We start from the raw sequence: 15,679 nt of genomic DNA on the forward strand, positions 1-15,679 counted from the left end.
TTGTCCCTTTGTGACTGAGGTATTTGACTCAGCATAAAGTCCTCCAGGGCCACCCATTTTGAATAATATTGCATGAGTTCCTTCTTTTTCAATGCAGCGTTGTATTCTATTGTGTGAATATACCACAGCTTCTCTACCCATTCGTTTGTTGATGGAACTTAGGTTGTTTCCAACTCCTTACCATCGTGAAAAAAGCCGTGACAAACATGGGTGCGCGTATATCTGCTTGGGGGGCAGTTATGGTCTCTTTGGAGTATATTTCCAGTAGTGAAATTGCTGGGTCAAATGGTATTTCTATTTGCAACCTTTTGAGAAAACGCCACACTGCCTTCCACAGTGGTTGCACCTGGCATTTTCTTTATATTTAAAGATGGAATAAAAGGGGTATTTTTTGTAATGGAGAATTGTCCTTCATCTGCTCTTTCTTGTAAAATACTTGTCTGTCAGATAATGTTCTAAAGTTGAGCTTCCAAATTAAGACAAACTAGGAAGAAGGATTGGCAATCCACTTCCAAAATAACAGATCTTCAGAAACACTATACAATGGAGCAAAACGCTTAGAGCCACTGAACAGACATGACACGTGAGGCTGAGCCCATGCATTGGGAAACACAACTCAGGAGGAACAGTTCTAAGCATACACTAATTATTGGAATGTGGAATGGTGAGAAGCATGCATGTAGCAAAACTAGACATTGTAAAGAAATAAATGGAATACATAAATATTGACATACCAGACGTTAGTGAAATGAGATGTGTCAGCACGGGACATTTCGAGTCAGATGTACTATGATCTACGACACTGGTGATGAAAAGGTGAGGAAAACCAGGGTTGCGTTCATGTTAAAAAGGTAGTTTCTCAATCCATCCTGAAATACAATGTTGTAAGTGACAGAGTAATATCCATATACGTAGAAGGAAGACCAGTGAATACCACCATTATTCAGATAGATGCACCAACAACCAGAACCAAAGAGGAGGAAATAGATAATTTCTACCAAGCCTGAAATCAATCATACATGCAATTAAGATGCATTAATAATAATAGGTGACTGGAATGCAAAAGCTGGGAACAGGGAAGAAGGATAAGTAGCCAGAAAGAATGGACTTGGTGACAGAAATGAGGCTGGAGATAGAATGATATTATTTTGTGTACTCAGTAATTTATTCATTGCAAATATATTTTATAAGAAACATGTGGAAAGAACCACTGGAGAAGCTCAATATCAGCTGTGAAAACGAGGCCAGGTGCTGATTGCAGAACAAACCATTAGTCATACACAAGTTTAAAGCTAAAGAAAATTAAATCCACAAGAACCCAAATTTGACCTTAAGTTTATCTCATCTAAATTTAAAAGTCACCTCAGGAACAGGTTTGAGGCCTTGAACACTAATGAATGAAGACCAGACGAGGTATGGGAGGATATCAAGATTATCCTTCATGAAGAAAGCAAAGAGTCATTGTGAAGAAAGAGCAGGAAGTAAAGACCAAGATAGACATCAGAACATATTCTGAATATCTGAAAATTGCACTAGAGCACTGAGAAGCCAAAGGGAAGGAAAGGAAAGTAATCAGGGAGTTAAGAAGCTAAACAGAAGATTTCAAAGGGCAGCTTGGGAAGACAAAGCAACGTATTATAAGGAAATGAGCCAAGAGCTGGAGTCACAAACTAAAAGGGCTGAACTTATTCAGCATTTCTTAAGATGAAAGAAGCGAAGAACAAATTCAAGTTTGGGTTGCAATATTTTGCTATGAAAAGAATATTGAATGATCCAGGAAGCATCAAAAGAAGATGGAAGGAGCACACTGTACCAACAAGAATTAGCTGATACAGAAGAATTGCGTGAAACTATTTGATCAAGAGGCAATGCTGGTAAAGGAGGAAGTTCAAGCTTCTCTGAAGGAGAAAAACAAGGCCCCAGAAATTGACAGCATACCAATTGACATATTTCAACAGACTTATGCTGCCCTGGACATGCTCATCAAGTTGTGCCAAGAAATCTGGAAGACAACTCCTGAACAACTGATTGGAAAAGGTCCGTATCTGTTCCCATTTCAAAAAAAGGTGAACTGACAGAGTGTGGAAATAGACTGCTAGGAGAACAAACAGGTTTGTCCTGGACAGAGTGAAGCCAGGCTGCTCCGTGGAGGCAAGGATTCTGAAGCTTCATCTGACATACTTTGGGCATGTTGCAAGGAGGGACCATTCCTTAGAGAGGGACATCATGCTTGGGAGAGTGGAGGAACAGCGCAGGAGAGGAGGACCCTCCGTGAGATGGATTGATTCAGTCACTGGGGCCATGAGAGTAGGTGTGTCAGAGACAATAAGGTTGGAACAGGACAGAGCAGGGTTTAGGTCTCTTTTACATAGAATTGCTATGAGTTGCAAGTGACTCGATGGCACATAAGAACAGCAACAATCATATGCAAGCAAAATCCTGCTGAAGATTACAAAAAATGAGTGCAACAGTACATCAACAGAGAACTACCAGAAATACAGGCCAGGTTTAGAAGAGGCTGTGGCATGGCACCAGAGACATTATTGCCAACATCAGATGGATCTTGGTTGAAAGCAGAGTACCAGAGGAATGTCTTATCTATGTTTTATTGACAATGTGAAAACATTTGACTGTGTGGATCACCATAAGTTGTGGTTAACCTTGAGAAGAATGGGAATCCCAGAACACTTGATTGTGCTATTTGAAACCTATACTCCAGTCAGGAAACAGTCCTCAGAACAGAGCAAGGAAACACTGTATGGTTCAAAATCAGGAAAGGAGTATATCAGGCATGCATCTTGTCTCCATATCTTTTCAATCTATATGCAGAACAGATCGTTAGGGAGGCTGGATTTTCTGAGGAAGAATGTGGCATCAGCATTGGAGAAAGACTCATCAACAACCTGTGCTATGCAGATGACACAGCCTTCCTTGCTGAAACTGAGGAGGACCTCAAGTATTTGTTGCAGAGGGTCAAGGAGAGCAATATGGATTAAAGGACGAGTCTTCAATATGGTTCAAAATGCACTATCAAGAAGACAAAGATTCTCACTACTGGGTCAATTTGCAGCACGATGATAAATGGAGAAGGAATTGAGGTTGTTAACAATTTCAGCTTGCTTGACTCTACAATCAACATTTTTGGCACCAGCAATCAGGAATTAAAAACACAAATTGTTGTAGGGAAATGTGCTGTCATGGGCCTGTCAAAAGTACTGAAGAGCAACAATGCAAATCTGGAGACCAAGGTGTGCCTGATTCAGGCCATGGTCTTCTCAATTACTTACTATGCATCACAGAGCTGAATAGTAGAAGAATTGATGCCTTTGTGTTGTGGTGTTCGAGAAGAGTATTGAACATTCCATGGACTGCTAAGAGAATAAACAGGTTTATCCTAGGGAGGGTGAAACCAAGTTTCTCCTTGGAGGCAAGAATTTTGAAGCTCTATCTCACATACTTTGGGCATGTGGTCTGGAGGGACCAGTTCCTGGAGAAGGAACTTGGAAAGGTGGAGGGACAGTACAGGAGAGAAAGACCTTCAATGAGATGAATTGACACAGTAACAGTAACTGAGGTAATGGGGGGTAGAGGTGTCAGAAACAGTGAGACTGGCTCAAAGCTCTTGTATGTAAGGTCTTGTATGTATAAGTCACAGATGACTAGATGACACATAACAATAACAAGAAGAACATGTTACTGTAATTTATATTAAAACTGGTTTTCAGGTTTAATTTCTATTTTAATTTCTCTCTACCTAGGATATTTTCTTCTATTATAAATGTTCTTGTATTTCTGTAGTTTACATAGTCATTTGGAAATTTTGTTGATCACATGTCTCTGTTCTTTATTATTATTTTAAATCTTCATTTTAAATGTCTCTTTAAACCTTCCATTTGCTTATTGGCTGATCCTCATCTTCATTCTGAGGAGCATCTGTGGTTCTCCATCCATCCTGTTCTCAGTGCTAAGTGGAGCACTGTTCCTCACACTCTATCTCCTGAGGTTTGCTTCTATTTGCTCTGGGTTTGAAGACTGTATATTGACATCAGTTTGATGGTATTGAGAAATGGTGTGAAGGTTTCTGCATTCTTCACTTCTGAAGTGACTTGTGGGTTTGAACCATTGACCTTTAGGTTAACAACTAAATGCTTATCTACTGCACAATGATAAAATACTGAAAGGTCCGGCCACGCCTAGTGTCTTGGGAGACTTAGTGTCAGCTGCACACCGCCTCTGGCTTCTTGAGGAGAGGCAGGTAAGGAAGGCTCTGGGCACTTGTGGCTTTCTCTGTGCCCCACTGGGTATCTGCAGAATGGATTTGCCAGATGAACTGGGGGTCTCTGGCCCAGAACTGGCCAGCATTTGGGTGTACAGAGGTAACTTGTGGTTGCTGTGAAGCTGAACACTGTGACAATGATGTGTCAAATGCAGTAACGGTTACCCATGGTGGACAGTGTTTGGTGGCGCTCCCCGGTTGAAACAAGCTTGGAAGCAGGAGTGGTATCCATAGCTTGCCTCCGGAAACTCTATGAACCTGGAGAAAGGATGAAAGTCATGCCTGCAAGTGTTGAGGACTTTTGTTCATAGGGTTGCTATGAGTCACCTATGACTCTACGGCACTTGACACAACAACAACTGCACATCCAGGACTCCTTTGTTGCAGCATTCTCTATTCACTTAACCTGACTGTGGTTGTGTGCCTTCTAGTTGGAACTGACCCTTAGTTGACCCTTCAGCAGGTTTTCAGAGACAATTAACTGCATGGTAGGAGATTGCCCCCACTTCCCCCACAGAGCTGCTGGCAGATTAGAGCTCTGTGTTTTCGTGACTGCAGTTCAACTTCTTGTCACTGGGCTACTATTTTGAGACTCTGAAATAGTTTAAGAAACCAGGCAGGAGAATTAGTTAGCATGTGATGTAACTGTAGCTGCAACCTTGGAGTTAGGGAGGAAGGGGAGGACATATATTTGGTTTCCATGGCTGTGAACAGCACAGGAGGAGATTGTTGTCTGTTGAAGCTGCTGATGGGTTTAAACCAACAAAGAGACATGGCCTTAGGCTTAGCAGCACAACTCCTTATAGACTAGGCCAGCAGAGTTTCCTTAAAAAAGGCATTAGACTGAAGAAAGGTAATAATAAATTTAGCTTGTCTCTGATGAATTTGAGGTGCCTGTTGTTATGTGCTGTCAAGTCGCTTGTGACTCATAGCAACCCTATACAACAACCCTAAACCCTGCTCTATCCTGTGCCAATCTCACTGCCTCTGACACACCCATCCCGATTACCCCCATCACTGAATCAATCCATCTCATTGAGGGTCTTGCCCTCTTGCGCCATCCCTCCACCCTCCCAAGCTACCCTCCTTACAACATGTCCAGAGTATGTCAGATGGAACAGCCTGGTTTAACCCTCTCCAGGATGAATCTGTTTGTTTTCTTGGCAGTCCATGGTACATTCAATATTCTTTTCCAGCACCACAGCTCAAAAGTATCAATTCTCCTAGTCATTGTCCAAATCTCTGATGCATAAAAAGTGATTGCAAAGACGATGGCCTGTATCAGACGCACCTTAGTCTCCAGAGTGACACCATTGCTCTTTGTACTTTGGAGAGGTCCCTAGCAGCAGACTTTCCCCTCACAATACATTTTTTATTTCCTGGTTGCTGGTGCCAAGAGTGTTGACTGTAGAGCCAAGCAGACTAAAGTTGTTAACAATCTCAATCTCTTCATCATCCAACCTGATGTTGCCAATTGGTCCAGTGGTGAGAATCTTTGCCTTCTTGACATTGAGCCTCAATCCATACTGAAGGCTGCAGTCCTTGACCTTCTGCAGCAAGCATTTCAGGTCCTCAGTTTCAGCAAGCAAGGTTGTGTTATCTGCATAACACAGATTGTGAATAGATCTTCCACCAATTCTGACTCCACACTTCTCTTAGAGCCCAGCCTCTCAGATAATCTGTTCTGTATACAGGTTGAAAAGGTATGGAGATAGGTAGGACACATCCCTGGCGTACACCCTTCCCAATTTTGAACCATGCAGTGTTTCCTTGCTCTGTTCTGACAACTGCCTGTTGGTCCAAGTATAGGTTTCTCATTTGTACAGTCAAGTGTTCTGGGATTCCCATTCTTCTCTGTAGGCACATGATTGTTAGCATATGCCAAAAAATCTGGAGGACAGTTGCCTGGCAAACTGACTGGAAGAGATCCATATTTGTTCCAGTCCCAAAAAGGGATCCAACAAAACAGAATGTGAAAATTATCGAACAATTTTCATTAATATCACATGCAAGTAAAAGCTTGTTTGAGATTATTTTAATAAGTCTAGAACAGTACATTGATAACTGCCAGAAAATGAACTTAGATTCAGAAGAGTCTATTGCTGATGAAAGATGGATTTTGGCTGAAAGTAGAGAATGCCAGAAAGATGCTTATTGTGTGTTATTGATTGTGCAAAGACATTTGATGTGTGGATCATAACAAATTATAGCTACCTTTCCGATAAATGAGAATCCCAGAACACTGACTTGTGCTAATGTGAAACTTATATTTAGATCAAGAAGCAGTTGACCAAACAGAACAAGGGAACACTGCATGATTCCAGGAAACCAGAAAAGGTGTTCATCGGGGAAATATCCTTTCTCCACACTTATTCAATCTATGTTGTTGTGTGCCATCGAGTCAGAACTTACTCATAGCTGACTCTTCTATAGGCTTTTAGAGGCAATTAATCACACAGGAGGAGATTGCCTGTCCTTCTCCCATGGAGCAACTAGGAGATTTGAGCTGTGTGCCTTTGAGATTGCTATGCAGCTTCTTACCACTAGGCCACAAGTGTTCCCTATCCAATCTATATGATGAGCAAATAATTTGAGAAGCTGTACTATATAAAGAAGAATGGATGGCATCAGGATTGGAGGAAGACTCATCAAGAACCTGTATTATTCAGATATACAACCTTGCTCGTTAAAAGTGAGGTGGACTTGAAGCATTTACTGAAGAGGATCAAAGACTACAGCCTACGATATGAATTATGTCTCAAAATCAAGAATTCAAAATTCTTCACCACTGGACCAATAGACAACATTGTCATAGGAGGAGAAGAGATTGAAGTTGCCAATTATTTTATCTTACTTGGATCCCTAGCTAACACAATAGTAGCAGCTGTTAAGAAACGAAAAGATATGTTGCATTGGAAAAATCTGCTATCGAGGACTTCTGCAAAGTGCTAAAGAGCAAAGCTGTGAATTTAAAGACTAAGCTGTTCTTGATCCAGGCCATGGTCCTTTCATTTGCTTCCTGTGCATTTGAAAGTTGGAGAATGAATAAGGATTATAGAAGAATCGGTGCCTTTGAGTACTGGTGTTGGTGAAGAGTACTGAATATAGCAGGGATGGCCAAAAGAACAAACAAAACTGTCTTGAAATTAATGAAACCAGAGTACTCCTTAGACAAGGATTGTGAAACTTATTCTCACATACTTCAAGGATGTTGCCAGAAAGGATCAGCCGAGGGAAAAAGATCTCGTTTGCAAAGATAGAGGGTCAGAGAAAGAGAGAAAAACTCCCAAAAAGATGAGTTGACACAATGACTGTAACAGTCCACTCAAGTGTGTCAGATGTGGTGAGATGGCATAGGTTAGGGCAAGGTTCAGATTGTTGTTCACAGGGTGACTAAGAGTTATGGGCAACTTGATGGCACCTAACAACAATAACATGGCAAAGTCCGGTGGCTAGTGGATAAATTGTACTGCCAACTTGAAGGAAGGCAGTCCAAACCCAACTGTTGTTCTGAGGGGAAAAAATGGGCAATCTCTTCCCTTACATTTTACCATCTCTGAAAACCCAGTTCCACCTCAATCCTACTTAACAATAATAACATGAGCTGTTGGTTCAAGGTCAGTTTGACACTGACCGCCTGCTACAAGGCAGGTCACATACCTTACTGATATTTTTCCTTCTGAAGAACCACAGACTGGCTTTGGAGTCTGACACTTAAATGGTTAGAGTCAATATGGTTTTTAAAAGCATCGATAGATGATATCCATAATGCTCTTGGAGCTCAGAAAGAAGGACCTAATTGGAAGTAATAGAAATCATGATGGCTCCAGGAAGATCTCTTAAGCAGATGATAATGGAGTGGTATCTTAAATCATGAGTGGGAACATGGGAGTGGAACTGAGCAGAGAAACAGGAGAAGAGGAGATAGTAAGGATATTCAAGGCAGATGGACCTGGTCAGGAACAGCATCAAGTGCTTCTAGTGCTGAAGGGCAAGCTGTCAGGGAGTGAACAACGTGGAGTAAAGCTGGCAGTGGAGTCAGATTATGGAGTACGTCGTTCACCGTATTTGAACGTGTGCCATAGGTACATTGAGAGGCAGAAAAATTGGTGGCAAGAATAGCCGGAAGTGGTGGCAATTTAACTGAGGTGGGAAATGAGAAAATAGACAAGTCCTGAGCCTGGGCAGTCTGGTACTTATAAAGGAGAGATGAATTTGGGAAATATTAGGAAGTCAAATGCAACAGATTTAGTGATATGTAGGCATTGTTATGTGCTGCTTAGTCAGAACAACTCATAACTGACCCTCCAGCAGGTTTTCAGAGGCTGTGATTCACAAAGAAGGAGATTGTCCACCTTTCTGCCACAGAACAGTGGGTGGATTTGGACAGCATGCCTTTGGGTTGGCCATCCAGATCTTTACCATAGTACTCAGAGCTTTCTTGCTTGGATGATGAGGCTATTCGGAGAAAAGTGAACTAAAGATTTAAAAAAAGATTGCCATTGAATTAGAATTAATGGCTGACCCTCCTTTGAATTTCCAAGGCTGGAAATTGCACGGGAGGATATTGTCTATCTTTCTCCCTAAGTGTCACTAGTGAATTAAAGCAGAGAGGTGTCACTCTTAGGTAAGCAATGCAGCTCCCTGTGTAGTAGGCCACCAGAGCTCACTGGGAAAATGAAGAGAAGGAATAAAAAGTGCATCATATTCTTGCTATGGGGAATAACACTGCTATACAGTAGTGTGTAAGTCTCCATTTGTGCCTCTGTTCTCTTTACTCAGAGAATATTCCAAGCAGTCGATTAGCTGGGTCACAATGGAATAGATTGAGAAATGATGGTACATTCACACAATGGAAACTATGCAGCACACAGGAGCAATGATTTTGCAAATTATTACCTAACTTGGGAGGGACTGGAGAGCACTCTTCTAAGTGACCTAACTTAGTCTTCTAAAGACAAATACTGCATAAGACCATTATTGTAGAATGAGTATGAGGATCCAAGGGGGGGGTGGCTTAATCATAGTATCACACAATTTGATAGGTGGAGGGAGGGGTGAGTATAGGAAAGGGGAAAGATACGGTGTGAAAAAGAATGTATATGAACTTTGTAAGTAAACCAGTATAAAATAATTTTTTTTATTTAAAATATTTTGACCTCTCCTGTCTTGTTACTATTGTCAAACAAATAAACAACAAAAAGTTACTTGTTATTTAAAAAAATAGTAAATCATATTAGAGGAGAGAGGGCATATAAAGCAAATATCCCTTGTGCATCTCTCCTACTCCCCAAAGAGAAAAATAATTCTAGAAAGACCATCTAGTGGTAAATAATGGTTCAGAGTTCTCTATGCCTGTCTCTTATCTACCCATTAACAACAACAGAAATGAGAACAAGAACCCTCATAGCATAATGGTTAAGCCTTTGGCTGCCAAGCTAAAAAGTCAGACATTGGAACCCACCAGCTGCTCTGTGGGAGAAAGGTGTAGCAATCTGTTTCTTGAGTGCAGGTTACTCAATAAACAAAGGAAGAGCAGGTTTATACTTGTGCTTACTTAATAATCTATAGTGAATAATTTCACATCTCTGATGAAAAAGGTGTAAATGTTTCCACTACAGATATGTAAATAAGTACAAGTAGTCTTGCGCTTACCTCACATACTGATAATCTGAACTCGCTGCTTCTGTAAGTAAGTGGGAGAGATGCTTTCTATCTAAGGAGGTTGTGGGTTCGAGTCCACCCGGAGGTGTCTCAGAAGAAAGGCTAGTGATTTACTTCCTAATAAATCAGCCAGTGGAAAGCCGGTGGAGACTCAATTTGCTTTTACACATACAGAGTCGACATGAGTCAGTGGAGCCTGTGACTAACACTTTTTTTTGGCTTTGTGCCGGCCTCTGGTCCTTCAAAGGCAGAGATCAGGAGAGAAGCATTTTCTTCTCCTCAAGTCATACTTCAGGGCCTTCCCTCCTGGTCCCCAGCATCTGATCCAGCACAGTCCTGGGTATAGAGGCAGGTGGTAGGGAGAAGACACTTGAAGTATGAGAACAGTTCAGTTCAAGTAAAATAAAAACTGAATCATATTCAATTCCAGACTAGCGTCAAGTTTCAGGTCTTAAAAATCCCCCCGCCCCCCTTTCCCCAGATGTCTGTCTTGCCCTACTTCTAGAGGTCCCTGGACATCCTCAGGTGGGCCTCTGGACTCTTCTGCAGCACCAACTTCTTTGCCTTCATCCTCCAGCACCTCCCAGAGGCCTGTGCATTTTCCCTGAGTCTATCCCAAGTCCAAGTGGTCTTCTCCAGCACCTCTCTTCTCAGGGCTATTTTGTACTCTTGCATCCTAATTCTCATGGCCATCTCCTGCCACCATCTTCATACAGGAAAACCATCAGCAGTTTTTGGCAGTTTCACATAGACTTTATTTTTAGACTTTTCTAGAAAACCCTGCTGATTATTTTTCAGTGTTCCAAGCATGAAACTAAAAATCCCCAAAACAAAACAAAACAAACCCCAAGCCCATTGCCAACAAGCCAATTCTGACTCATGGTAATCCTATTGGACAGCGGGAAACTGCCTTGCAGAGTTCTGGCTTAACAGCATAGAGTTTGTTGTTGTTGTTTACCCAAATAGGAATGAGCTGAGTTTTCTGAAACAGTTTTAATGAGAACAAAACAAGGACATAAATTTTCTCCCAACACTTTATTATAGCCAAATATTTTTATTACAAAAGTTGACCTCAGAATTAGATTTGCCATAACAATTTTTATTAAATTGACTTTGTAAATATTCAACCTGGTTTGGGTTTCTCCCCTAGACAAGTCATTCACTGCTAAGTGACACAGAGGAAAAAAAATCTTATATCCACAAACAGAAGAACTCAGAATTTCCAATTACCATCTTATCACATCCAGGACTTCCTTAGGCCAAACAAATAACCCAATTATTTCACCTTTTTCTAAAGAGGCAAGACATATAAATAGATATATAAATAACTCATATAAATATTTACTTTTTAAATAATAAAATTCACAAGTCTGGAATCTTTAAAAACAAAACAGGGTAAGGCAATGTGTAAAAGGAAATTGCCTGTGTCAAAGTTCCCTGAAGACATATTAAATACATAAATAACTTAAAGCTCTTGGAATAACAAGAAGTAAAAATCATATTCAGTCTAAAGTTTGGACTAGACTGAGAAGGAGAGAAATCAGGTCCTATCTCTGAACAAAGTGTTAGCTCCATGAACTTGCTTAGAGAGGTTGGTGAGTGGTGAGAAATGGGACTGGGACATTGAGCGTGCCTGAGCTGAGTCTGACTCCTAGAAAGTCAGATTGCTCTAGCCCAAAATTCTTCTGGCCCCTAGCTCTCAGCCTATGCGTCGGACGACGGGGGTGACGCAAGTGCAGCCCACAGTCACCAACATCTTCTCCAGTTGGAAGGAGCCGGGACAGCCTCCATTCTCCCTTCTCAGGACAAGGATCTCCTGCTGGATGGGGACGGAGTTCATGTGGTGGTTAACCTTCCCATTAGCATCAATACAGCCCAAGTGGCGGCAGTTTGCCTCCCAAATTATAGAGGGATATCTCTCAGCATCCTCGTTGCGGCTGTAGGGGAGACAAAAGTCGGGAGGAAAAGTTAAGTTCCTGGCAAAACAGGAAGGGGCTCAAACAGGAACAGAAGGGAGGCAAGGTCACATTACAGATCCAACACATTCCATAGCCTCCAAATGCTTTTACTATAAAGAAGTTTGGGGGAAAGTTGGATCTTCAAGCACATAGCATAATTGAAAAGAAGACAAATGTCAGTGTTTACTCAGTTTCTTTGAGAAATGGATGAAATCTGAAGGCTGCAAATACAGAAGGGTTTTATCTGGACACAAAGGGATCATTTCCTTATGATACGGCTGATAGATGAAAGACCAAGGCTGGAGTTGATCTGGGATTATCTAGAAATAAGACCGTTGTTGAACTGGCTCGATGAAGCCTGTCTTAGAAGTAGGAAATGGATCATGACTTTATCTAAGGGTACTTTCATAGGCTGGCACGCAGAACTGATATGAGGTCTGGAAACTTAACCACAAAGCCCTGGACAGCCTTCACATCCGCTTCTCCTCTAGCTGAGTAAGTGATTTTCTTTTCCCTTTGAATGTATTTATTGGAATTCTTCTGAATGAGAAAAGAAGAAGTCCTACAGTCAGATGACTATGCAGGCTCCACATAACTGTCAAATGATCAAGATGCCTTTGGCATTTAAAATTTATTTGGGTCTAAATTCTAGATGTAGCAAGGACGTGACCAGGATGTGTGTGTTGGGGATGTAAATCAAGATGTAACTCCAAAAAAGGATTGATATTACAAATGATTCTTCTTCCTCTGAGTTTAGGCTTTGCTCTCCCTGTATATCATGATTTGGGGTGAAAAAGTGCAAAACCACCAATTAATCACTATTTATTTTCAGCAAGTACTTTTACTAGTAGCACTGGTAACGAATATTTAAGCCTTAATTTTCTATGTTAAATTCCTAATTCTTCCCCCCGCCCCAGAGTAAACAATAGATTTGTGGTTTTTTTAATGAGAACAATGACTTTCATTAATTTGGTTAGAATTTGGTTGGAATCAGTATCAGGGACAATGAGATCCAAGAGGACAAGTGATGTGTGGAGAGGGTCCTTTGCTCTATCAAACTAATCTACAGAATGAGAAATCTGAGATCTATTCTGTGCAATCACCCTTCAATGTCTAATGATTTTGAGTGAGTAATTCTCAAGGTGATTTAACTTTGCATTAGGATGTTGAAGAATAAAGAGATACGTACTGGAGATTCCAAGGGGAGGTGGACCGGTTGTGGTAATCAAAGGACCTCCTGGAGTTTGTGTTCCGGTTAATGATGTTAAGTTTGACGCTCACAGTCTGTGGGAAATTCTTGTCCTCAACATTTGGGCATCTTGGGTTCTCTGGGGCTGTTGTAACTCCTGCCATCGCCACAGCCACCAGACTCAGCAGCAAGAGCAGTGACCAGGACTAAAAGGGAAAGAGGTGAGAGGTGGGAGGTAGGATTAACATGTGAATTTTGATAACAAATTGTTAGGGTGATTTTCTTTCTAATCATAGGGGAATATACTTTGTTCCAGGGCAATCTATACTGACATGTCAGGTCTGTTAAAGAAATAACTGGTTATGAGGCCAAAATAATTTAAGATTATGGAATTTTTACCAGTTGTCAATGTTCTTCTTTTGATTTAGGAAAGATACATTCTGCATTCCAGACCAGACCTGTTACTATCAAGTTGGCTCTGATTTAGAGCAAACCTTTAAGTTTGGGTATAATTACTGCCTAGGGTTGGAAGAATCTAATTGTTATTGAAGCAGACTGCCACATCTTCCTTCAACACAGTGGCTCATGGGTTCAAGCCATTCACCTTTTGATTAGATTCAAGTGCTTAAATATTGCACCACCAGAGCTTCTTACATTATACCCAGGGTGGTAGTAGTTGGAGTAAAAATGACAAGTAATGCCACCTCATCCACCTGTCAGCACAAATGCCATTCCTTTTCCAGGTCAATGGGAGAATATCGTCTGGATTTTCTTGGAGTCCATGTCCTCTGGCACCACTGTTCTTGGCCCTAGCATACTGCCAAACCCTATCTGAAGTCTAACATGCACCTTGAAAGAAAGGGCTATGAAACAGTTACATCTGATCATTATTTATGGTGGAGATACCATTGATAAATATCCAACAACAATGTTTATTGATCACACAACAAAATCAGATATTAAAAAAATGCTTTAAGCAAAATATTTTGAAAATGTGCTATTTACTCTAAAGTGCAGTTTATATATGCAGGAGTCGCATCCACTTCCTAAATAACATGCCTCCGGAAACTCTATGAACTTTGATAAATATTGATAATTGTAGAGGGGCTTCAGGCCTTTTGTTCTTATGGTTGCTATGAGTCATGCTCAACTCGAAGACAATCAACAACAACAACATATATATCTATATATAATGTTGTGTATATACATATCTACACCTAATAGAATAAGTTGCTTTAATGCCCAGGCTTATTTCATAGGAGAATGAAAAGAAAGCTTTTTGTCACAGTTAAATTGGCAAGACTCATTGTATGGATTAAAAGCAATACCACAGGAGAATTGTAGTAAATGCTTTGTACTCTAGAAAATGGACTTTCAGTAAGCACTCTGTTTCACTGTACAGCATCACATGACACTTATGTGGCTTAGCCCCGATATCGCTATCTTTCAGTTTTAATCTTGTCTTGCAAAGTTATACATATCGCTACTTGAAAATGCTATGTATTTTACCAAAGCAACCCTTTCCTATCCCAGATATACAATATTCTTAGGTCTTTCAGAGTTGTAATTCACAATCTCACATCAACAGGCTATGATACAAATCAACAAACACATTACATGTTAGTTCAGAACTTACCACAGACGAGATCGTCATAGAAGACATTGTAGCTTCTTCTGATTGATTAGAGATGGAGAAGATTTTTGTTTCTGCTGTGAGATGTATAGAATGTGACATTACCTTCTCTCTTTTTATAGTACTTTGCTTCTTTTGTGGTCCCTTACGTGGTGTTAGCGTGGGTTTGGTGATGACCTTGTTTCAGTTAAAAGTTCCATTCTTAAATGAGGTCAAATAACTTCCCTTTCATGTTGATTATATTGTCGAGTACAACTTTAGACTTGATGTGTGCTGCCAGGTTGGAACCGACTCATCGCCGACCCTCCAGCGGATATTCAGAGACAGTAAATTAGAAGTTTGCCCATCCTTCTCCCAAGGATTTGATGGATTCAAACTGCATGCTTTCAGGATTGCAGCACAGCTTCTTTCCACTAGGCCACCAGAACTTCTTCGTTGTTCATGAAACATTAACTCTTACCCTAATCCTAACTCTTAACTACTTTGGACTAGTAACTTATAATGTACCCTACCATGTTGAGAGACCCAAGACGGGTGGCAGCTCCATGAAGGTAATGTGATTTTTATGTGCCATTGAGTTGACTACAACTATAAGGAACTCTATGAACAATGACTCTGAACTTTGTCCTGTCCTGGGCCACCTTCACCATTTCTGACACACCTGACTCCTGCATTGCCACAGTCAATGGGTCAATCCATCTCACCTGGAGTTTTCCTCTCCCTTTCCAAACATTATGTCCTTCTCCAAGGACTTGTACCTCCTGGCAACATGCCCAAAGAATGTGAGATAGAGCTTCAAAAGCCTTGCCTCCAAATGGCAAGCTGGTTTTATCCTCTCCAGCATAGGGCAGTCCATGGTACATTTAGTGCTCTTCAGCACCACAACTTGAAGGCAATGATTCTTTTTCTGTCATTCTTATTCATTGGCCAGCTCTCAGATAACAACTGAGAAGACCATG

At 40.9% G+C, this 15,679-nt stretch overlaps 1 protein-coding gene across 1 annotated transcript; it reads right to left on the minus strand.

Annotated features, from left to right (window-relative positions):
- Positions 1-11,639: 11,639 nt before the first annotated feature.
- IL17A (interleukin 17A) lies at positions 11,640-14,750 on the minus strand. Its single transcript, XM_006882113.1, has 3 exons — positions 14,724-14,750; positions 13,088-13,293; positions 11,640-11,877 (listed from the first exon to the last, which is right to left on the minus strand). The coding sequence occupies exons 1-3, from the start codon at positions 14,748-14,750 to the stop codon at positions 11,640-11,642; spliced, it is 471 nt and encodes a 156-aa protein (XP_006882175.1).
- Between the last annotated feature and the right edge of the window lie 929 nt (positions 14,751-15,679).

Source organism: Elephantulus edwardii, unplaced genomic scaffold, assembly GCF_000299155.1.
Source record: "Elephantulus edwardii isolate Elephantulus edwardi_28Jun2011 unplaced genomic scaffold, EleEdw1.0 scaffold00017, whole genome shotgun sequence".
Classification (NCBI taxonomy): Eukaryota; Metazoa; Chordata; class Mammalia; order Macroscelidea; family Macroscelididae; genus Elephantulus; species Elephantulus edwardii.

What these genes read in the sequence shown, in the direction of transcription:
- IL17A (XM_006882113.1), bottom strand. Translation starts at nt 14,750, where the DNA reads ATGTCTTCTATGACGATCTCGTCTGTG. An exon ending in CTATGACGATCTCGTCTGTG is followed by an intron (nt 13,294 to 14,723) that starts GTAAGTTCTGAA and finishes TTTCCCTTTTAG; the next exon opens with TCCTGGTCACTGCTCTTGCT. An exon ending in ACCTCCCCTTGGAATCTCCA is followed by an intron (nt 11,878 to 13,087) that starts GTACGTATCTCT and finishes TCTCCCCTACAG; the next exon opens with CCGCAACGAGGATGCTGAGA.